The 25,098-nt window shown below is 39.7% G+C and overlaps 1 protein-coding gene across 2 annotated transcripts in view; it reads left to right on the forward strand.

Annotated features, from left to right (window-relative positions):
* ENAH (ENAH actin regulator) overlaps positions 1 to 23,488 on the forward strand; it is a 104,866-nt gene extending 81,378 nt beyond the window's left edge. For both annotated transcript variants that reach the window (XM_063444065.1, XM_063444066.1), the window contains 10 exons: positions 3,277 to 3,578; positions 12,286 to 13,104; positions 14,160 to 14,470; positions 15,061 to 15,206; positions 15,296 to 15,338; positions 15,608 to 15,656; positions 15,925 to 15,991; positions 16,585 to 16,663; positions 17,954 to 18,011; positions 20,529 to 23,488. In XM_063444065.1, the coding sequence (XP_063300135.1) occupies positions 3,277 to 3,578; positions 12,286 to 13,104; positions 14,160 to 14,470; positions 15,061 to 15,206; positions 15,296 to 15,338; positions 15,608 to 15,656; positions 15,925 to 15,991; positions 16,585 to 16,663; positions 17,954 to 18,011; positions 20,529 to 20,566 (1,912 nt within the window). In that variant the 3' untranslated portion in view covers positions 20,567 to 23,488. The remainder of the gene's footprint in view (positions 1 to 3,276; positions 3,579 to 12,285; positions 13,105 to 14,159; positions 14,471 to 15,060; positions 15,207 to 15,295; positions 15,339 to 15,607; positions 15,657 to 15,924; positions 15,992 to 16,584; positions 16,664 to 17,953; positions 18,012 to 20,528) is intronic.
* Positions 23,489 to 25,098: the final 1,610 nt, after the last annotated feature.

Genomic DNA, 25,098 nt, shown 5'->3' on the forward strand with positions numbered 1-25,098 from the left:
TGCACGTAGCTGGGTGAGTTGTACACAGTCTTAAAGCTTGTGCTTCCCGCCTTTAACCCCTTAAGGACTAAACTTCTGGAATAAAAGGGAATCATGACGTCACACATGTCATGTGTCCTTAAGGGGTTAAAGCAGTGAAATACATATTTTTTTTCTTTTAAAGAATATACAAATTGGTTCTGGATTTGAGCTCTTACGAGAAACAGATGTCAAACAACGTGCCCCTCTGATGGAAAGCTGTGCCCCTACCGGGCTACAACTCCTAACCACTCGGCAAACCACTTATGTGGAGTATACCTCCAATTAACCTAATTCTGGGGTTTGTTGAGCCTAACAAGAATTTTGGTCTAAAATTATTTTGAATGGCAAGTGGCCATTTTAAAGGGACACAACACACAGATAAAGCACTAAATCATCATGAAATGCTGTGTGCCATTAGTGACAATTAATAGTAGAAATCTTCGCTTTTCTAATTGGGTGGCAGAAGCATCTCCCTAGGTGTCGATCAGAAAGCCGGGGAGGTTTTCTTCCACATTTGTTCGCTCCGGAGAGCAAACTGAAGTGGCAGGCACACTGTTAGTTAATGCCTACCTTTCCCTTTCTCAGTGAGCTGTATTGACTGGAAATCTGTGATTTTATAATAAGAGAGGATGCTCATATTATGCATTGACTTTCTTTACCAAACTCCAGCAGCAAAGAAATTTTAAATAAGACTAAAAAAGTCAATAACTGAAATTGATCTCTGCCAACTATGGCATCAACCACAAGCATGTTTACAGGTGCACAGGGCTCCTTAATCAATCCACTTGAGGCAAATCGTGCTAAATCCCCAGTTACACCCTATCACTCTTCCACAACCCAGTAGCAGAATTTAGTGAATAGCCAACATAAACCGTGACATGCCTAATGAATGGTAGAGCCAGGCTGCACACTCATGCTAAGATCCACTGTAATGTGCCCTCAATGTTTAACCCCTGCATAATTAAGCGCACCTAATCACCTAAACTACGAGTACCCACACATGCTTGAATGTAACCTACATACTCAAAAATCAATGTATGTTTAATGTCACAAGCCTGTAGACCTCAGCGAGACCCACCACATTGGACGTACTTACTTAGCTTATACTCAGCTTGCACTAAAACCTTTATAAAATTGTGCCTACACTCTAAATGCCACGCAAATGTTTAACTATGTTTGTATTCTAATAGCCTGTAACTGCCGTCGTGGCAATACAAGCATGCCTGTTATCTCTTGCACAGCAAAAAAAAAAAAATAATAAAAAAATAACTGAAATTGAATCCTTAATAGCCAATCGGCATCCAGCATGGACTATATGACAAATGATTCTCAAATCTCCTTCTTTGTTAGTATATTTACTACTATTTCTCTGGTGTTTTCATGTTTAATATGGATCACACTTTTGTACGGTTTCACTATTCTGCTGTTCATCTGTGTATGTATATTAATGTAGTTTTATATATTTTTTTTATACACTGTTGTTTGTTGTGATTTTCCCTACCATTTTGTAGTGAGTTGTGCATTGTAGTGACCCGAGTTAAAATGACTCGGAACACTCTGGATTCCAAGCCAATCAGTGTTATGAGTCAAATTACACAGCATGGGAAAATTCCAAAGAACTTCCCCACGCTGTGTAAAATTACTCAGAGCACTCTGATTGGATTCCAAGCCAACCAATAAGAGTGCTCTGATAGGTAAATAGTGAGCCTTACAGGTACCCAATCACGTAAACAGAAAATGTTTGGTGCTATACGATATATCTCCCTGATCAGCTATTTTATCAAATCACAACCCTATTGAGTCCTTTCCTGTGGGTAAACATCCTCTAGTTTGCAGGCTTATGGAAGGGTATTCGATTTTAACGCCTTTTCATGCTCTAAATATCATTCGACATGGGATGTTACTCTGGTTCTCCAGTTAATAGAATCTTGGGGTGACAATGATTCATTATCCTTTAAATTAATTTCACTTAAACTTGGTGTTTTACTCTGCCTAATTTATTTTAAGAGTTTCTGATGTTAGGGCTTTAGACTTAATAGACAATATACTCCTGATTGTGTTCATTTCTCTATTGTTAGATATACCAAAACTAATCTTCCCTCTTTTTGTTATCCTTTTTCTGATCATCCTCTTTTATGTTTGGTCAACTGTCTACAAGTATACGAACTGAAAACCTCATCTATAAGACATTCCAATTTCTCTCCATTACTAATCTTTTTGCAAACCTTTTCTTTCTGTCTCTTCTATATCTTTAGCTAGATGGGTAAGACGTCTGAGGCCGGTATTGACGTTTCTATATTAGGAGCTCACTCTTCTAGAGGAGCTATGTCTACTAAAGCTTTTCAGGCAGGGGTATGTCAGATTTACTAAAAGCTGCAGATTCTACATTTAAAAGGTTTCAGACCCAACACGCATATTTCAAGTCATTTTGTAATTGTATTTACAGTTTCTATATTTGTATTGTGCTTTAGCTTTTAACATGAATTTGATAAAACTCAAGGTTTTCCTAGTCTTGACATCAGAAAATAAAGATTTTTATTAGACATTAAAAATGGATCAAAATAAATAATACAGCCCTAAAGTGACGTTTATACAACTCCCTAAATCTCCACGAACCCATCTGTATGAGTTGCTGTGACATTTTGCCTCATGTCTTATGTATTGGATGCATTTGATTGTACAATGCCCAACACTAATAAGGAGGAAAGTTCTGGCCAAAACGCAGGTGGGTCTTCATTAGATGCAGAGACTAGTTCTAAGTTTGTTGGACTTAGAGAATGAGTTCAAATGTTATTATGTTACTACCGATAGTCGTGGATTATTAGACCGTTTGCTCTTTTAGTGCCACAGAAATTTCCTTCTCCCAGTCGTTTGAACAAGTGAAATGGAGGTAGAATGTGGATAATACTAATTAAATGAAGCTCATTGTTAAATAATGATATAAAGTCTAAATAGCTTGTTACATGTATTCTAAATTCAGTTTTTTTAATCCAGATAGCCAGAGCATGTAATAATTTGCATGTCTTCGTACATTTAGTAATGATATTGTGTGTCTTATATCCTTACCTGTCAGAATATGGAAACATTTTATCTCCATTTTTCAGTCTAGATAAAATGCGCTTTCATACAGCAGCATCAGTTTCCTTTTAACAACAGCGGAGGTTGATTAGTTTTCTATTACAATATTAATGGCATTTAGCCAGTATCCATGGTTTCTTTTATTCCCTGTTAACCGTTCTTCCTGCTCATTTATAGGCAGCTGCAGGAGCAGCAGCGGCAGAAAGACCTGGAGAGAGAGAGGTTAGAACGTGAACGGATGGAGCGAGAGCGGCTGGAACGCGAGAGGATTGAGAGGGAGAGACTTGACAGAGAGCGCTTAGAACAAGAACAGCTGGAGCGAGAGAGAGAACGCCAGGAGCAAGAGCGGAAAGAACAGCTGGAGCGGGAACTGCAAGAGCAAGAAAGGCTGGAACAAGAGAGGAAAGAGCGTGAGCTGCAGGAAGAGCTGGAAAAAGAGCAGCTGGAATGGGAAAAGGAACGGCGGCTTTCCAATGCTGGTAAGAATACCCAGTGTATATTGTTCTCATTGACATGTATCCATGCTGTCTGCTGGCTAGATAGAACAGATAGACATGGGAGGAGTCTCTTTATTCTGGGTTTTGACTTTGGTTTCATGGTGTTTTTTGTTGCATCCAATTCTCAATCTGCCACCGTAGCTGAACTGGAAATGTACCAACATGCTACTGCCTGATAGAGGAAGTCAGAGCTTGTTTTAGTTGTGTGGTTCAGTGTTTATCTTTAAGTGTATTGAGAGGTGTGTGAATCATAACTGGTTTTACTTGCCCTAGTATGAATTTCTTTTTGTTGGGTTGCAGTTAAAATTAAAATAAAACCGCAAGATAATCATGTAAATAAATCTCAATAAAGCAGGCAGAGTTGACGCGACCACCTTATATTGCTAACGCTGTCTTATAGTTGTATCAATTACTCATTCATGTCCATTCTTCAATGTTTTACTGACACTTAAAGGAACTTTAATACTTAAAGGGACACTATAGTCACCAATACAACTACAGCTTATTGCATTTGTCCTGGTGAGTAGAATCATTCCCTTTAGGCTTTTTGCAGTAAACACGGTCTTTTCAGAGAGAATGCAGTGTTTCCATTACAGTCTAGAGAGAACTCCACTGGCCACTTCTCAGATGGCTACTACAGGTGCTTCCTGGGGCAGTGCTGTACAGTGTGACTGACATTGTGTCTCCATCCTCTGCATGGACACACTGAACTTTCCTCAGAGATGCGTTGATTCAATTTATCTATGAGGAGATGCTGATTGCCCAGGGATGTGTTTGACCTTTGCTGGCTCTGCCCCTGATCTGCCTCCTTGACAGTCTCAGCCAATCCAATGGGGAAACATTGTGATGATGTCAGCAGGCAGGTCAGAGGCAAGCAGGGACAGAGCCACCAGCTGCAGACTTGAATAGAAGTAAGATTACTTCTAAATTACTTACCCGATCGCCGCCGCTCCCCTGCAGGCAATCAGTCTTCTTGTCCACTGGGGGGACTGTCTGACAGCTCAGACAGTCCCCCCTCTGCACAATAGGATCCCAAGGGCCATGTGAGCGCTCTGAAAGAGCGGTCACATGGCCGCAATAGACGTCCATAGTGTTGCCTGCAGGGGGACTGCCTGAACTGACCGGCAGACCCGTGCTGGTGAAAAAAGTAAACAAATAAAAAAAAAAAATAAAAAAAAAAAAGTTTTAAAAATAAAAAGGTTCTATATAACGTCATACTAAGTGTATTTTATTTATATATATATATATATATATATATATATATATTAATATAAAAGTACACTTAGATTAAAATTACACATGTGTGTGATTATATGTATATCTAGATCTATATATAATGTGTGTGTATATATACATTATAAAAAAATGTAACAATTATTTTAAAAAAATTATATATAATTTTATTCTAACTGTATTTTGATATTGATATATGTATTTATATCAAAATACGCTTAGAATGAAAAAAATAAAATGTTATGTATATTTCGTATTGTTTTTATTTATTTATATTTATATATATATATACATGTCCATATATACAGGTAGACTTTAAATATATAAATATGTATATATATTTAAATTCTACGTGCATCTTTGTGTAATATTTTTACATAATTTTATTGATTGCAATTTGGGGGACCTGCCTGACAACCCAGGCCGAATGGCCAGAGAATTTAATTTGCTGGCACTATATTTAAAGGATCACTATAGAGTCAGGAACACATGTATTCCTGACCCTATATTGTTTAAGCCACCATTTAGGTGGCTTGCTTCCCTTAAAGAAAGCATTGGATTGGCTAAAATCGGCAAGGGGGCAGAGTCAAATGCCATTTTGGCCAATCAGGGCCTCCTCATAGAGATGCATTGAATTAATGCATCTCTATGAGGAAAATTCAGCATCTCCATGCAGCCCTGAGCCAGGAAGCCCCTCCAATGGCCATTTGGAGGTGTCCCTCGGGGCAATGTAAACACTGCATTCTCTCTGAAAGGGCGTTGTTTACATGAAAATGCCTGAAGGGAGCTATTATACTCACCAGAACAACTACATTAAGCTGTAGTTGTTCTGGTGACTATAATGTTCCTTTAACCCTGTAACTTTCCAAGACACCGTAAAACCTGTACATGGGGCTACTGTTTTATTTGGGAGACTTCGCTCAACACAAATATTAGTGTTTCAAAACAGTAAAACATCACAGCGATGATATATAGTCAGTGAATGTGACGTTTTTTGCATTTTTCACACACAAACCGCACTTTCACTGATGATATTGTTACGTTTTACTGTTTTGAAACACTAATATTTGTGTTCAGCAAAGTCTCCAGAGTATAACAGTAACCCCTATGTACAGGTTTTATAGTGTTTTTGAAAGTTACAAGGTCAAATATAAGGCTTGATTTTCCATTTTTTTTTTCACATTGTAATTCGCCAGATTGGTTACATTGCCTTTGAGACCGTATGGTAGCCCAGGAATGAAAATGACTCCCATAATGGCATACCATTTGCAATAATAGACAGCCAAGGTATTGCAAATGGGGCATGTCCAGTCTTTTTTAGTAGCCACTTAGTCACAAACACTGTGTGTACATGCTCTAACTTAACTCCTTTAGGATTGAGCCAAATGTGCACGTTCAAAACAAAACGTAAACAAAATCTTGAATTTGACTATATGTCTGTTCAACCGTAATTCACCTCTTTCATATTAAGTGCACCCACACTTATTATATATCCCTTTTATTCAGGGCAAACAGGGCTTTCATTTAACATAAACCATTTAGCAATGAAACATAATTTAATATAAATAAAATATACAAAAATGGGAGAAAATAAGACTCACAGGCACAAATGGAGGGATATCTATATACAGTTGCAAGAAAAAGTATGTGAACCCTTTGGAATGATATGGATTTCTGCACAAATTGGTCATAAAATGTGATCTGGTCATCATCTAAGTCACAACTAGTGATGTCGCGAACATAAAATTTTCGGTTCGCGAACGCGAACTAGCGCAAATGTTCGGGAACCGCCATAGACTTCAATGGGTAGGCGAATTTTAAAACCCACAGGGACTCTTTCTGGCCACAATAGTGATGGAAAAGTTGTTTCAAGAGGACTAACACCTGGACTGTGGCATGCCGGAGGGGGGGATCCATGGCAAAACTCCCATGGAAAATTACATCGTTGATGCAGAGTCTGGTTTTAATCCATAAAGGGCATAAATCACCTAACATTCCTAAATTGTTTGGAATAACGTGCTTTAAAACATCAGGTATGATGTTGTATCGATCAGGTAGTGTAAGGGTTACGCCCGCTTCACAGTGACAGACCAAACTCCCCGTTTAACACACCGCAAACAACCGCAAACAGTCCATTTGCACAACCGCAAACTCCCCATTTGCACAAGGTTGGATACCAAGCTAGCCATGTCCTGTTCCTTGTCCTCACTGATGTCATTGAAGGTCTCTCTTCCTCCACCCAGGAAGCGGGAGATGGAAAAAGATGCTTGGTCGGTCCTCCTACTTCAAATTTGGGGCACTGCGCGTGCAATCTAATGTGCCACCAGATAGGAGTAGTGTGTTAAGTAGTACTATTCCTATCAGTTTAATCCCTGTTACGTCCCCTATCAGGGGACGTGTATATAAGGCATCGATTTTAGGAAGCGGAAGATGGAAAAAGATGCTTGGTCGGTCCTCCTACTTCAAATTTGGGGCACTGCACGTGCAATCTAATGTGCCACCAGATAGGAGTGGTGTGTTAAGTAGTCCCCCTCATCAGGCCTTTTTTAGTCAAATGTATCGCCCACTGTCAGTCCCTTCGGGATCCATCCCTCATTCATCTTAATAAAGGTGAGGTAATCTAGACTTTTTTGACCTAGGCGACTTCTCTTCTCAGTGACAATACCTCCTGCTACACTGAAGGTCCTTTCTGACAGGACACTTGAAGCGGGGCAGGCCAGAAGTTCTATCGCAAATTGGGATAGCTCAGGCCACAGGTCAAGCCTGCACACCCAGTAGTCAAGGGGTTCATCGCTCCTCAGAGTGTCGATATCTGCAGTTAAGGCACGGTAGTCTGCTACCTGTCGGTCGAGTCGTTCTCTGAGGGTGGACCCCGAAGGGCTGTGGCGATGCGTAGGACTTAAAAAGCTCCGCATGTCCTCCATCAACACGTCTGTAAAGCGTCCTGTCCTTGCCGGCGTGGTCGTGGGAGGAGGAGGATTACTTTCACCTCTTCCCCTGTTAGATTCCCGTTGTGCTGTAACATCACCCTTATACGCTGTGTAAAGCATACTTTTTCATTGATTTTGGAACTGCTGCATCCTTTCCGACTTGCCGTAATTCGGTAACATTTCAGGCACTTTCTGCTTATACCGGGGGTCTAGTAGCGTGGACACCCAGTACAGGTCGTTCTCATTCAGCCTTTTTATACGAGGGTCCCTCAACAGACACGACAGCATGAAAGACCCCATTTGCACAAGGTTGGATGCCGAGCTACTCATGTCCTGTTCCTCGTCCTTCGTGAGCTCTCTGAAGGTATGTTCTTCCCCCCAGCCACGTACAACACCACGGGTACCAGATAGGTGACAACGAGCACCCTGGGATGCCTGTTGTGGTTGGTCTTCCTCCTCCTCCTCAAAGCCACATTCCTCCTCTGACTCCTCTTCCTCACAATCCTCTTCCAGCGTTGCTGCAGGTCCAGCAAGCGATGCTGATAAGGCTGTTTCTGGTGGTGATGGTGACCACAACTCTTTCTCTTCACGCTCATCTACGGCCTGATCCAGCACTCTTCGCAGGGCATGCTCCAGGAAGAAAACAAATGGTATGATGTCGCTGATGGTGCCTTCGGTGCGACTGACTAGGTTTGTCACCTCCTCAAAAGGAGGCATGAGCCTACAGGCATTGCGCATGAGCGTCCAGTAACGTGGCAAAAAAATTCCCAGCTCTGAAGAGGCTGTCCTAGCACCCCGGTCATACAAATATTCATTAACGGCTTTTTCTTGTTGGAGCAGGTGGTCGAACATTAGGCGTGTTGAATTCCAACGTGTCGGGCTGTCGCAAATCAAGCGCCTCACTGGCATGTTGTTTCGCCGCTGGATATCGGAAAAGTGCGCCATGGGCGTGTAGGAACGCCTGAAACTTGAGAGGTGCCCGAAGCTAAGCTGGAGGAGGATGGTGCGTCAAGGTTCAGAGCGGAAGCTGTAGAAGATTGGGTGTCCTGTGTTAGCCAGTCAACTATGTCCTCAGAACTTTTCCAGTTCAGGGTACGTGGCCTCTGAACACTGGGCATTATTCTAGGGCCAAAGGGAATCACAGCACCACAACGGCCCCTGCGGGGTGGCCTGCCTCTGCCTGTCATTTTTTTTCGATTAGTGGTACTATGCATGCAAGCTACTGTGACAACAGATATGAGTGGCACTGGTGTGACACTGTGCCCTGGCAGGCCCTGAAATGCACACTTGTGAAGGAAACTGACTGATATTATATTACAGTCCAAAAAGTTTTTTTTTTTTTTTTGTTAAACGCAAGCTATTGTGACACCAGATATGAGTGGTGGCACTGGGAAAGTGGGCACAGTATACGCTGTGAGCCTGACACACACGCTGGCAGACAACTAACTGCTATTCAATCTATTACAGTCAAAAAATTTTTTATTTTTTTTAAATGTACACTACTGTTACACCAGATATGAGTTGCACTGGTGTGACACTGTGCCCTGGCAGGCCCTGAAACGCACACTCGTGAAGGAAACTGACTGCTATTATATTACAGTCCAAAAAGTTATTTATTTATTTTTAAATGCAAGCTATTGTGACACCAGTGAGTGAGTGGTGGCACCGGGCAAGTGGGCACAGTATATGCTGTGAGCCTGACACACAGGCTGGCAGGCAGGCAACTGCAATTACATTACACAGAAAAAAAAAAAAGCAGACTGATGTTCTAACCCTAAAAAGGGCTTTTTGGGGTGTTGTCCTTACAGCAGAGATCAGATGAGTCCTTCAGGACTGTAGTGGACACTGAATACACTAGCCTAGCTTGCCGGGAAATATTCGCCGGCGAACAGTTCGGGACATCACTAGTCACAACAATAGACAATCACAGTCTGCTTAAACTAATAACACACAAAGAATGAAATGTTGCCATGTTTTTATTGAACACTCCATGTAAACATTCACAGTGCAGGTGGAAAAAGTATGTAAACCCCTAGATTAATGACATCTCTAAGAGCTTATTGGAGTGAGATGTCAGCCAACTGGAGTCCAATCAATGAGATGAGATTGGAGGTGTTGGTTACAGCTGCACTGCCCTATAAAAAAATACACACCAGTTCTGGGTTTGCTTTTCACAAAAAGCATTGCCTGATGTGAATGATGCCTCGCACAAAAGAGCTCTCAGAAGACCTACGATTAAGAATTGTTGACTTGCATAAAGCTAGAAAGTGTTCTAAAAGTATCTCCAAGAGCCTTGCTGTTCATCAGTCCACGGTAAGACAAATTGTCTATAAATGGAGAAAGTTCAGCACTGCTGCTACTCTCCCTAGGAGTGGCCCTCCTGTAAAGATGACTGCAAGAGCACAGCGCAGACTGCTCAATGAGGTGAAGAAGAATCCCAGAGTGTCAGCTAAAGACTTACAAAAGTCACTGGCAAATGCTAACATCTCTGTTAGCAAATCTACAATACGTAAAACACTAAACAAGAATGGATTTATTCGGAGGATACCACAGAGGAAGACACTGCTCTCCAAACAAAACCTTGCTGCACGTTTACAGAGCACATGGATGTTCCACAGCAGTACTGGCAAAATATTCCGTGGACAGATGAAACCAAAGTTGAGTTGTTTGGAAGAAGCACACAACACTATGTGTGGCGAAAAAGAGGCACAGCACACCAACATCAAAACCTCATCCCAACTGTGAAGTATGGTGGTGGGGGCATCATGGTTTGGGGCTGCTTTGCTGCGTCAGGGCCTGGGCGGATTGCTGACATCGAAGGAAAAATGAATTCCCAAGTTTATCAAGACATTTTGCAGGAGAACTTAAGGCCATCTGTCTACCAGCTGAAGCTCAACAGAAGATGGGTGTTGCAACAGGACAATGACCCAAAGCATAGAAGTAAATCAACAACAGAATGGCTTAAACAGAAGAAAATACGCCTTCTGAAGTGGCCCAGTCAGAGTCCTGACCTCAACCCGATTGAGATGCTGTGGCATGACCTCAAGAAAGCGATTCACACCAGACATCCCAAGAATATTGCTGAACTAAAACAGTTCTGTAAAGAGGAATGGTCAAGAATTACTCCTGACCGTTGTGCACGTCTGATCTGCAACTACAGGAAACGTTTGGTTGAAGTTATTGCTGCCAAATGAGGTTCAACCAATTATTAAATCCAAGGGTTCACATACTTTTTCCACCTGCACTGTGAATGTTTACATGATGTGTTCAATAAAAACATGGCAATATTTCATTCTTTGTGTGTTATTAGTTTAAGCAGACTGCGATTGTCTATTGTTGTGACTTAGATGATGATCAGATCACATTTCATGACCAATTTGTACAGAAATCCATATCATTCCAAAGGGTTCACGTACTTTTTCTTGCAAATGTATAGTTGGGAATCCCACTAAAATAATGTACATGATCCCTCAATCTGTGGTGGTTTGATGTGTTTAGTGGAACTCATGGGCATCAGGGCAGATTTCTCTAATATAAACATTCCATCTCTTTGGAAGCCTTCATCCCAGCAGGCATGTGATTTGTCTTTTTCTTTTTGGATGTGGACATTTTGTGGTCCGTAAATTCTTTTAGCAATGAGTGTGTGTGTTACACAAAGGGGGCATCTGGCCATCAAGAGATCTGTGGCATTTGTAGTCTTCTTTAGTACCACCCTACTGCGAACTAGTGAACCCTTATATGATCTAAAACAAAGTTATGTGACATAAACAATGATATGTAATTATTACTAAATTCATAGCTTGCTGCAGCATGTTCTCAGCCTCGTTAATTTAATCTTTTCACAATAGTGCGGGTTAAACCTACTTTACTGTGTTCTTTAAAACAAACTCTATAACAAGCTGGTATACAGTAAAATATCACAAAATATAACATACTGACATGAAATGAAACACTATAAGATAAGGCAAGACAGCAGAGGTTAGCTATGTAGAAAAAATGTATTCTGGAGAAATTTGCTAAATATGTTCCTGCTGTTTGCTCCACTTTCACAACTTTGCCTCAAAATTCCCCTCGCCTCCCACGTCTGTGACTACCAATATTTTCTCAACTTGCATTCCATAATGTCCTCTTCCATGACCACAAATTGGTAGGATTTTGCTGTAGTAGGCAAAAAGGGCTAGTCTCTGCATCGGAGGACCCTCGCAGTCTAATATAGTGTATACAGACTAGACTTGACCAGTAAAACGTTGGTTGTAAATGGATTTGAATTGTTGTTTTCTTTACTTTTGTATTTAATACAAAAACTGTAACATTACTTGGTTGGGTGCTGTTGAATAATTTCCATTTTAATTTAATGCATATGTTTAATTTCTGCAATAACTTCCTCTTTTCCTAATCTTCTGATACTAACCGTTCTCATTTATACTTTTTATTTGAATGCTGGTTTGGTTGCTTCATTAGCTCCTTTTTTTTCTCTCTTCTTTTTTTTTTGTCTCGTCTGTCTCTGCTGTCCTACTCTTCATCAGACTCCTCTTTCAACAACTCATTATATAACGCTCAGCACATTGATTACTCCAGTTGCCAACCACACTCTGTATCTCCCATAGCTTACGCTAAAGCCATTTCCGTTCCGGCTGCCTCTGTATGTACAGATTCCATTGCGGACTATGTAATAGTGAACTCTACATCCATTAACTCTACACCACCCACACCTCCTCTGCGACACTCTGCGTCACGTTTTGCTACATCATTAGGTTCCGCCTTCCATCCTGTTCTTCCCCATTATGCAACTGTTCCTCGGCCAATCAATAAAATCTCAAGACCTCCTTCTCCAGTGAATACGGCTCCACCTCCTCCACCGCCTCCACCACCTCCTGCAAAACCAATATCCTGGTCTGCTTCTAACTTTGCTCCACTTCCTCCTTCTCCACCAGTGATGATTAGCAGTCCTCCGGGGAAAGCTACTGGGCCGAGGGCTGTTCATCTAGTTTCTACATCCAGTCAGTTGGCTCAGATGTCCCTTATATCCACTGCCCTAAACGGACACACAGATAGCTCAGCTTTTGAAATGCCTTCTACTTCAGCACCACATCCTGCACCACCGCCACCACCTCCATTGCCAGCATTCCTACCGTTCTCATTGTCTTCATGTCAAACTGTCACTCCTTCTCCCAGCACCTCTGTTGTCTTTGCACCTTCATCCCAGTCTAGTGTTCTCCCTTCTCCCTCTGCAGCTTCCCCTGCCTCTGTTGAGAGCTCTTTAAACTCTGTGCTGGGAGAGTCCTGTGCTTCTCAGCCAGATTTGATCACCACCTCTCAGCCGATTGACCCTTCCAGCCATGCGGGTAAGGCTTTCTGTCACTTGCAACTAATTGACTAACCTGTACTTGTGTTTGTTAAGCTTGAAGGAGTTTAAGTTGGATTAGATTTAAGACGTGCCTTCTCAAACCTCTTACTCTGCAACAGAGACCTGTCCTGCCCCTGCCCATGTTCCCTAGCATGATTTATAAATGGTTACAATCTGTTAATCATCCAGACTCCAGAGTTTTTAATAATTTTGTATGCAAAGAGCCTGAGGATTTAGACGAGCGTGGTGCTATAGAAATATCCTCCAAGCAGAACGGCCGTGATGGCACAAGTCCTTTGTATTTTACATTCTGTTTTTGTGCTGGTTTTGATCCGAATTACGACAATATAAAGCAACATTCAGATACAAGATTTACATAATTTGCATTTATCTTTCTTTTTTTATTAATAATACACGAATACTGGTATTTCATAGAGCAGTATTGTTCTGCTGTGTAATATTGAGGCAGTATACCGTTTAATATGCTTAGGATTAGGAAGAGGATAGTCAGATCCCATTACTGGACTACATTACACATAACACTCTTCTGTTGGGTAACCGTATAAGCATTCAAGCCGTTATGGAGCTTCAAGTCTCTGAACACAAATAAAATCCCACTTCAGAACTAGCATACGTATGTATGTATATATATGTTTATGCACATATTATGTTATGTGAGCATATTAATACATAAGCAGTCCTTTGTAGAGATGTGAATGCAGGTAGGTATAACCTTTAATCTATACATCATCTAACATGCAAGTCATATAACACAATGTATCACAACCATTTTAGAAATTAGAATTTGTGGAAAATTAGTCTGTCGCTTGTGTGTAATTCCATTTTTACACTAACACTAATCTGATATCCTGGGAGGATTTGTGGCATTATATGCATGTACTAGTTCAATTATGCTGATTTATTAGAAGACCCAAAATAGATTCATTTTGCAGTTTTCTTTATGTGGTGGCGAGAGCTTCATGGTTCTGATAATCTCTGTATTTTCTGCATTTACCTGTAGTTATTAGTTATTGTGCCATTTTCTCTTTGCAGGTGTTATTCCTGGACCGCCTGCACCTCCTCCCCCGCCCCCTTTGCCGCCAGGTTCTAGCTTTTCTTCAGCAACTGGTCCTCCAGCAGCTCCACCACTCCCTCCTTCAGCTCCTGTGCCACCACCACCTCCTGGGCCACCACCTCCTCCTGGGCCTCCACCTCCAATGTTTGGCCAGGGTCCTCCTCAAGCACCGCCTCCTCCTCCAGCTCCTCCTCTTCCATTTTCTTCAGCTTCTGGCTCAGGAGACAACCGTCCTTTACCAGGCCTAGCTGCTATGCTTGCTGGAGCCAAACTTCGAAAAGTATCCATGGTAAATACTGTGTGTGTTTTAGAGATATACGTTTATCAAATGGCCTTTTAGTACAGGCGGCTGGGAGTCCCAAATACCCTGGATATACTCATCTTTCTACTGGATCAGGTTTAGTTTGAAAATGGTTAGAAGTGCCTGGAGCATGTGCTATATTAAGTATACTATACTATATAACCTGGAGATCATGTGTGGATTATTTTAGCCAATCCTTTACATTAATCTTTGTTTTCATTCACTTACACAGTAAATCATAATCATTGGGCACCGAATCATTCCTTTCATCTGAGAGAGAGTTCTTGTATCGCAGGCAATAGGAAGTTTTCTGTGTTTTTGGTCTTATCCAATCTCCACATTTTACTATAGCTTGTGTAGATGATATTAATTAATAGTGAATGCTGGAAATGTGTTTTTAAGCTGTTTGATTAGAACATTTCATGCATTCAATGTACTTCACAATAAAGTGTAAAGGGTGTGTATAAGTTTCTGTCCCCATATTATCCTGACTGCTTACTTTGTCAATCATAGTTTTCTAGAAAGTATTGTCCCGTTCATTAAATGCGGCTGTAAAAATGACGCTCTTTTTGTCACAGGATGAGGATCCCATCAATCAGGGAGTTGTAAGTGTCCTGGCACTAAGCTCAGCTGCTGCCAAGACAGAGCCGAGTCGAGGTAATGGACCTCTTTCGATGGCCGGTGGGGGACTGTTAGAAGAAATGAGTGCAGTTCTAGCAAGGAGGTGGGTTTGCTTTGGCTTATGCTAAATACAACTCTGCTCTTACATGTTTAATGAGTCTAACTGCTTCCTCCCTTGCTGTTTTCAATTAGGAGACGAATAACAGAAAAGCCCTCACCACTTGAAGCCGAGACAGTAAGTGTAAACACGTCAGGAACCCATAGCTGCGCATTATTACAATTTCTCCTTGAGTTTTGACATCTCTGCATCATTCTCTTTTATGGAAATGTGTTTTTAACCTGCATTTTGTTTTAGTGTAGTTCTATTTGGTGCCTGCATTGAAAATGCATGTTTTTTTTTTGTTTGTTTTTTTTAGTAGCCAAGTATTTTTCGTTGTCCATTTGACAAGTTTGGAACAACTTACATTTTTCACTAATTTTGCTTGTTCGTCCTATATTTTATAGGAAGAGCCTCAGTCTGCATTGGCAAGAGCTCCTTCAGCCGGCACGCCTGGTGAGTTCCTAATAAAAAATAAAAAAAATAATCAGTTCTGTTTGTTTTTCGATCCGTTTGGCGTAGTTTAGTAGTGTGCAGCCAGAGTAAAGTTATCTTTACGCTTTTACTTATTTACAGACTTAGCAGAATAAAACGTTATATCATTTGCTGGCGCTATTTGAAGAATTACTAGAGCAATGAGGATTTTGGATTTCTGCCTTGCAAAATATGTTAATCTGGGTAGACCTATGTTCTGAGTCTTGATCTAAAATTTTCTTTCCTGTAGAACCAGCCAGAAAGCCTTGGGAGAGAATGAATACAATAAATGGAAGTAAATCACCCGTTATCTCCAGGTAAATTCTTTGGAAAATGTCAAAACCTATTTATTTTTGGGTGTTGCTGTGACTAGTAAATTGATGTTTTTTAGTGGTGATACCTGGGATGTATCCTTTCTGTCTGAACGATGTATATTGTGCAAGAGCAGTTAGCCATGGCTCCTGGCTTAGTGTGAGGGTAATATAGGCTTTCTGTATAGAACTCCATTTTGAATGGGATGAATTATTGTGATTATGGTGATGTATGCTGTATTGATATATTGTGCTGCTATACCGGTCCTCTTTATAATCCCCGTAATTTGTATGTAGAAGGGATTGTTAATATTGAGAGAGGAACAAGTATCTCTGAGTTAGTGGCAGCTCCATTTTACCGGGGGCCAGCAGATGCTATGGAGGAGTTTTAGTATTTAAATGCGCAGGCTGAGTGAGGTAAGCACATGGCATCAAGACATACTAGCGATTAGTATTATACGCCAAACTGTAACTTGGAATACGTGCATATGATGATTAAAAATAAATGAAAAAAATAAAAGCAATATACATTTTACATTTTTTTGTAATAGTTAGGATTATTTTTTTGGGGTGTTTATTTTTTTACAATTATATTCTAGACCAAAGTCGACACCATCTGTGCAACCCAGTGCCAATGGATTGCAGTCAGAAGGCCTAGACTATGACAGACTGAAGCAGGTAATGGCCAAGCCTCATGTGTAATGACCTCATGGGTATATCATTGTAATGTTGGTGTTAGGTTTAAAAAAACTGAAAAAAAGACCAAATAAATATACCTTATACAGATACACTTATATATAAGGATACTTATCAATAGTATGTGAATACAGCCTCCCTCAGATCGCTCCCAGCTGGCAATCTACTTGACCACAAGAATATATATACACACACAACGAGGGAACCGGCTGATATCTAAATGAAAATATACATAAGAAATATAGTGTAATACTGTTATACAATTATAACACTGCGCAACTTGAAATGCACTCACAGGATCTTGTATGATTCAGGCATTTATGGTGCCTCCCCTGATGACATGGGGGGGCCTGGGAGATTCCCCTGAATACTTCCACTCAAGTACAGGACTCCGGGTGAAGGTTAAAAAAAAAAAAAAAAAATAGCGGCTTTAATAATATATAAAAATTTATAAAATAAATACAAAGATGGCATTGTTTGTCATTGCTCAGTACGGTGACAGATTGTGTCCCTTTACAAAATCATGTCCCTTGTAAATATCAAAGAGAGATGTCAAAATTAGGACTAGTCTGTTATTATTAAAACCCCTCTTTACAATAGTGGGACATGTTGAAATACCCCATGACAATAAAACGTGTGGGAAAAAAACACACACACAAAAAAAAAAGTATAACCTGCAGATTTAAAGGTTAAATCAAGTGTTAAAATGCTCTTAGTAAAAAATATTCAGGGAAGTACTTTCTAAAAATCTATTGTTTGCGATTCTGTGACTACTATTAAATTTGTATTCTCAGCAATCCAATTTATGCAAAGGTATAGCATTAAAACCATAATTCATTCCTTTGCTAGATTTATTTTATCATTTCTAATTATTGAAATCCTAGACATATTTGGCATTTTATAATCCGGGATAATTAGTGAATCGGTTTTGAGTCATTCTTCTTTAGTTGAACTTGTTGTGTAGAAATCATTAAATGTACATTTAAAATATCTTTTCCTCAATTTCATTCATATTAAATGTGTAATGTATGCAAATGGATATATAGAACAAAAGACCTATCTCTTTTAAATGATATACACTATAGTATGCATGGGTTTCAAAAAGGCCTTGGTCAACAATGTCTCAAAACAGCCCTGATCCTTAAGGGGTTGTACAGATTGGTACAAACATTACCTTGGATGTAATATATGACCCACTTGCTGTAAGTGTGTAGGGTACTTTTAACATGTGCTGATAGAGTAATATTAAATGTATGCTTCTTTATGCTTAAGGATATATTGGAGGAAATGAGAAAAGAATTGACAAAACTTAAGGAAGAACTTATTGATGGTGAGTATACACTATGTGCACTCTAATATCTCTCATTCTGGGGGGAAGGCAGGCGCACACGAATATCTCTTACTCTGGGGGGAAGGCAGGCGCACACGAATATCTCTTACTCTGGGGGGAAGGCAGGCGCACACGAATATCTCTCATTCTGGGGGGAAGGCAGGCGCACACGAATATCTCTCATTCTGGGGGGAAGGCAGGCGCACTTGAATATCTCTCATTCTGGGGGGAATGCAGGCGCTCTCATTCTGGGGGGAAGGCAGGCGCACACGAATATCTCTCATTCTGGGGGGAAGGCAGGCACACTCTAACCCAGCACTCCTCCAGTTTCTCTAGCTCTGTTGAGATCACAAAATCAGCAGAAAACCTTTCTGGCTGGCCAGGGAAATGTTCTAGCAAACTTTTATAAATCTGTGTGGAATTGACACTTTTATAAACTTTCCCAAGTACAACAGACACTTAAAGCACTTGAGAAATAGAACTTGTACTATCTATGTTTTCATGAGATGTTCAGTTTAGGCACAGTCGAGGCCCACATTGCAAATGAGAAGGGGAAGTGATAAAAATGTCTAATTTCTCAATGCTGTCTGCTAGGAGCAGAAAACCGAGCATCAAAGGATGATTGAAAGAAAGCTAAATGGAGGCTCACAGTTGCAGGATAAAGAGCTGTGGAATTCTACTTTTAATTCTAGTTTTCACACCAACTAAATACATCCTGTATAGGGAAACGTAATGGTAGAACTACATCCTGTAATGGGAAACGTAATGGTAGAACTACATCCTGTATAGGGGAACGTAATGGTAGAACTACATCCTGTATAGGGAAACGTAATGGTAGAACTACATCCTGTAATGGGAAACGTAATGGTAGAACTACATCCTGTATAGGGGAACGTAATGGTAGAACTACATCCTGTATAGGGAAACGTAATGGTAGAACTACATCCTGTATAGGGGAACGTAATGGTCGGAATACATCCTGTATAGGGGAACGTAATGGTAGAACTACATCCTGTATAGGGAAACGTAATGGTAGAACTACATCCTGTATAGGGAAACGTAATGGTAGAAATACATCCTGTATAGGGAAACGTAATGGTCGGAATACATCCTGTATAGGGGAACGTAATGGTAGAACAACATCCTGTATAGGGAAACGTAATGGTAGAACTACATCCTGTATAGGGGAACGTAAAGGTAGAAATACATCCTGTATAGGGGAACGTAATGGTAGAAATACATCCTGTATAGGGGAACGTAATGGTAGAAATACATCCTGGATAGGGGAACGTAATGGTAGAAATACAACCTGGATAGGGGAACGTAATGGTAGAAATACAACCTGGATAGGGGAACGTAATGGTAGAAATACATCCTGTATAGGGGAACGTAATGGTAGAAATACATCCTGTATAGGGGAACGTAATGGTAGAACTACATCCTGTATAGGGGAACGTAATGGTCGGAATACATCCTGTATAGGGGAACGTAATGGTAGAACTACATCCTGTATAGGGAAACGTAATGGTAGAACTACATCCTGTATAGGGAAACGTAATGGTAGAAATACATCCTGTATAGGGAAACGTAATGGTAGAAATACATCCTGTATAGGGGAACGTAATGGTAGAACAACATCCTGTATAGGGAAACGTAATGGTAGAACTACATCCTGTATAGGGGAACGTAAAGGTAGAAATACATCCTGTATAGGGGAACGTAATGGTAGAAATACATCCTGTATAGGGGAACGTAATGGTAGAAATACAACCTGGATAGGGGAACGTAATGGTAGAAATACAACCTGGATAGGGGAACGTAATGGTAGAAATACATCCTGGATAGGGGAACGTAATGGTAGAAATACAACCTGGATAGGGGAACGTAATGGTAGAAATACAACCTGGATAGGGGAACGTAATGGTAGAAATACATCCTGTATAGGGGAACGTAATGGTAGAAATACATCCTGTATAGGGGAACGTAATGGTAGAAATACAACCTGGATAGGGGAACGTAATGGTAGAAATACAACCTGGATAGGGGAACGTAATGGTAGAAATACAACCTGGATAGGGGAACGTAATGGTAGAAATACTGTGAAGTTACATACATGTCCTTTCTGAGGCTTCAAATAGACAAACGATATCTATAAAAAGGAAACCCGTACAAGGCAGACACAGGTTTAGAATGAGCAGTTTAATGACTCACAGTATTTGAAACTGTGTTTATAAAATGGTGTTTAGTAATCTTAGTTCTGTAAGTCTGTTGCCAGCTCATCACAGACTGCTCTTTAATGTAAAGGCCGGTGCTGTGCAATAGAAATAAAAACCTCAGGATTATTAAACGAGGGTGCAATTATTACTGACCGTAAAATAGACTGAAGGCATATTATGATTTTTGTAGCTCTTGAAATTTGTAACTAGATGTCTAGATCTACTAGTATATTCTGTGACTTAATTGTATGTTCGTTTTGTAGGTTTCCTGGTCAATTTACAATTTGTTTTTGTATTTCAGCCATTAGACAAGAACTAGGAAAATCCAACAGCGCATAAAGACCTTTCAGTGGATTGAAAGTGACTCGATAAATTTATAAAGGAAGTTTGCTATTCTGCAAAAGGGGAACAGCATATAAAAACCTTTCACAGACTTCACTTTGGATGTACACGAAATTCTGTCCTGGTTTTCAGCTTTTTTCCCCTCTGACCTGTTAGAGCATATGGGGAAAAAAGTCTTAGTCACTGTAATAATTATGCAGATTTTTTTTTTTTTTTATATATATATTTTTTTTGGGGTGGGGAGGGGGGAAGATAATGGAGGGATTTATTTTTTTTTCTCCTGTCAAAGGACGCTTGCAGTGCATCCGAACAAATCACAAACCATGTCAAGATAATCTTGCACATATTTCAAAATTCATGTTTGAGAAAATAATGTGGGAATGAATGACTGATGGTAGAAAGGTAATCGGGTCGTGTACTGCAAGTGTAACTCAGGTTTGTCTTCCTAAAGTATTTGATATTTCCATTAATAACAAACATTGTAGATGGTCACTGTATTTACTGGGCGTTTGTGATCACAGGGTGGTATTTAGGAAGAAATCACTTCAACAAGGGTGTTGCACATTAATAGATTTTGGTTTTATTTTTATTGTTTTGATACTTTGACAGGATGCCTCTTAATTTTGTAGATTTATTTAGAAGAGGGGGGAGTGGAGAGAAAAGAAAAATTCAAGCAAATATGATCTGTTCGAGGAAATAGATGCCTTCCTAGATAGTTTCAATGCTTTACCAAATCAAAACTACATTTACGTAATAGATTTAATAATTATTCATACATCTTTTGGTACCTTGCACCTTTTTAAAGATACTTTTTGCATGGGGACATTTTTGCAAAACTATCATCTAACAATCAACTACTTATAAATAGAAAAGCAGCGCATGTCACATTGACTACTAAATGCCCTCCGCACTCATCTTGGGAATATCTGATCATGACCATACAGTTAATCTTAGACACTTTTATTATTACTGCACCAATTTGCCATAGGTTAGATGCATGTGTAGATTGGGGAAGTATCTGACAATCGCCATATTGGAACGGATATCCACAACACCGCCTATATTTAATTCGTTTATTAGAATTATTTTGTTTTGGGGTTTTTTTGTGTTTTGATTTTTCCTTCACCAAAGCTCCTGGACAGAGTGGATTATCTCAAGTCACACTCCTTGAGGTTTTCATCCCATTTAAAGAAGAGGAACTGTTACCTTCTGGATGGAGTTACACTTGGTCTTTCCCAGATAATATACACCTTTTAATGAGCTGCTCATGTTAAAAGTTGCTTACAAATCCTGCACATACTATTTAGCAGCATGGAGCTGTAAAATGATTGTACTGCATTGATGTTGGTTTAGGAAATGTATTCTTTTTGTAGGAAGTTTGTGTTTTGAGCGAAAAGGCAGAATTTTGTAGTCTGGATTAGTGCCATATCAACATGGAGTCTACAAACCCCTACGATTCCCTGAGCTTCTTTACACAATGTAAAAGTCAATCGTGCAAACCTTGGTCAGTGCTGGTCACCAAAGGAAAATCCGTTTAAAGAAGGTTCCGGACAAAGGGAATTGTTCCCCTCGAAGTGCTGTTCTAACTGTCTTAGATTAGAGACGTGGACTCTAAATGGAAGCAGCCTTTTCCAAAAACATACACAAAAAACCCTACATGGTCGGAATGAATTCAGCATTGAGAAAGATGGCGAGTTCGTAAAGTTTTGTCAGTTGCGTAGAAGCATCATCAGCTCTGTTTGCAGATATCTTAATAGTTAGAACGTTCCGGCCATGCGTAAGAATTTTTTTTTCTTGTTTGTTTTTATATAAAATGTTCAAGACTTACCCTATAATGATATGACCACAAGCAGTCCAAAGTAAGACAGACAATGGGGTATCCTGAGTCTTGAGCGGTATTCGGTTTATGCACTATACGTTTTGTGCCTTGGTCTGAAAATTAACATGACTTCAGTTTGAAAGTAACCCAATGTCTTCATCTTGTTTTTCATGTTTTGTCTTCCCCCACCCACTGCCACCGCCACCTTACTATTCTCTCTGGGTGACTATAAACACAAACTCACTAAATGCTTGCCATGCGCCCAGTTGTTAGAGATTTCAGTGGTTTTTCAGATTCCGAAAGGCCTTTGTTTTCAACTTCTAAAAGAATGTTTTGGAATTTTGTCAATTTTTATTTATTTTTTTGTAAAAATGTTGGGAGGTGCATATAGGGCAAGGGTATATTTACTTGTGTACAGCCTAACCCCCTTGAGTTTCAGGAAATTTGGCATAATACTGATATTTCCTCTGGTACGTAAAGGATTCTGGGAAGTTTCCCCACTCCAACAAAGCGTTCTGCTTTTCCAACACTGTGACTGAAGTTGTGATCAATTTTAAGAAATCAATCACAATGAAAACCGAATGTACAATTCTTAGTTCTGGTGCTGAAATCTCTAGACATTCATATCCTGGTCTGACAAAGTCATGGTCCTCTTTCCTTTTGTGTGTCATTTGAAGCAGGATTTAAAACACTAATGAATGTTAATCTAACCCTGCTCTAGATTTTGCCACTTTTAATTTTTGGTTTTGTTTTCCAAGTCATCTCTGCTATTTTTAACCATTGTTTTGTTTTAAATTTACTACATTCTAACATTTTTTCCGTTTATTTTTGAGCAAATTAAATAAAATTGCAATATATGTGTGGCCACCATTTGTCTATTGAAAACCTTTGAACGTTTTGGACTGCCCTAAAAGTTATTGCCTGGTTTATTGAATGTGGCGGGTGGAGGGAAATGTAATGGTTTGCATAATACGATCATTATTTTTCTAATTTTAAAGAGACATTATACGAGAATTGAATAAACGCCAGCAATGTCATAGAACTATATGTATTAATTCGGAAATGAAGAATGTATATAAAGAGATTTGTGGTTGTCCCAATTAGGTAGAATGTGGTTGGGATTACAAGTCCAATTTTTGTTTTGTACAAAAAAAAAGCCACAAAAAGCACCGAATGGAAAACAAATATGGATAAATGAAGTCCATCTGATTAAACTAATAATGTTCCATTGCCTGGGATTGTAATGCATCGTTATACAATTTTTGGCTTTAAATTAAGATTTTTTTCTATCTGTCCCAAACTGAACAAGTAAGACTAAAATGGGATATTTGGTACATCTACAACTTTGACAAACAGGATAAATGTCATGTACTGAGAGAGAGCTTGTGATCACATTCTTTCTCTGTTTAATTTCAAAGTGAGTTTTACTGCAAAAAAACATTTAATGCATTGGCAATGCGTATAACAGCTGCGTACAGATGCTTTCAGATTAGATGTTAACATGTCCAGTTGCAAATTACATTGTCATATTTTTTCTTTTTTTTTCTCTTTTAAATACAAACTTAAAGGCACTCACGCAAAATCTAGATAAACTTTGACATGACCTGATTTGTGATTGCAGTTTGAGGGTGGAGTGACCGCTTAATAGTTCAGAATTTGGTTTGTAGACTTTTTTTTTGGTTAAATTAACACCCCCCACCCTCTGCTCTTTTTATTTATCTTTGTCTCTCTTCAACAAATAATGAACAGGAGCCCAAAGTACGGTGTTCCAATAAAATCTTTACCTATATCTGTAGTAAAATGTCACTTTTATACACCGTAGTGATATGGTTTAACATGAAGGCAGCTTTTTTTTGTTTGTTTTTATTCATCATCCATAAATAATAGAATCTGCTAGCTCTGGGATGCTATTAATAAAAGCCGGAGATAAGACATTCTGCTTTATACAGACTGCAATACAGGGACTTGGAATATCTGGCTTCCTATCATGAGGGATGTTCAAGGCACATGTACGGAGGTGTGGCTGTACAATCAGTGATTTAATTCCTAAATGGCAGGGAATTGAGCAGTGAGACTGCTGGGGCATGATCTATACACCACAACTGCTTCATTCAGCTAAATATGTTTTGGGGACTATAAAATCCATTATAACTTTTCACTAATCCGTACAGATTTAAAAAGAAAACCAACAACACTGCCCTGTGAAATGATTTCCAGTGTTCCTCGATAATAGGAAATATAGTCAGGCCTAGGGCTAGCTGTGCAGTTGTGGACCAATTGGGGAGATCCCCCAGCATTGGTATATTAAATCCATATTCACAGTTACTGTACTCGCCTGTGTTGGCATAATCCAAGGGGGTGTCACCATTGACTGTTGTGGTGAGCAGGTGCAACCACTTTAGTTATAGTGTAAGGTTAGTATGTGCGCCATTAAGTTACACCCTGTACCTGTACAGCACTTTAGCTTTATGTGATGGGTGTATTTATATTTGTTTATATAAGAAATTGGCACTTTTATAAATTAATCTGGTTATAACCCTATGGCTGTCAGTCAGACTTTTGGTCCTGTTACTTCCTGGTTTAGTTAGCTCAGTGGAGCTAAACTCAAGAGGCAGCGATATTCTCGGAACCTTCCTTGCAAATACTTCTCATTAGGAGAAGGGGAGGGATTGCAAAGGCTGCAGACAAAATAACTGGGTTTTGCAAGCTG

This window comes from Pelobates fuscus, chromosome 2, assembly GCF_036172605.1.
Source record: "Pelobates fuscus isolate aPelFus1 chromosome 2, aPelFus1.pri, whole genome shotgun sequence".
NCBI lineage: Eukaryota > Metazoa > Chordata > Amphibia > Anura > Pelobatidae > Pelobates > Pelobates fuscus.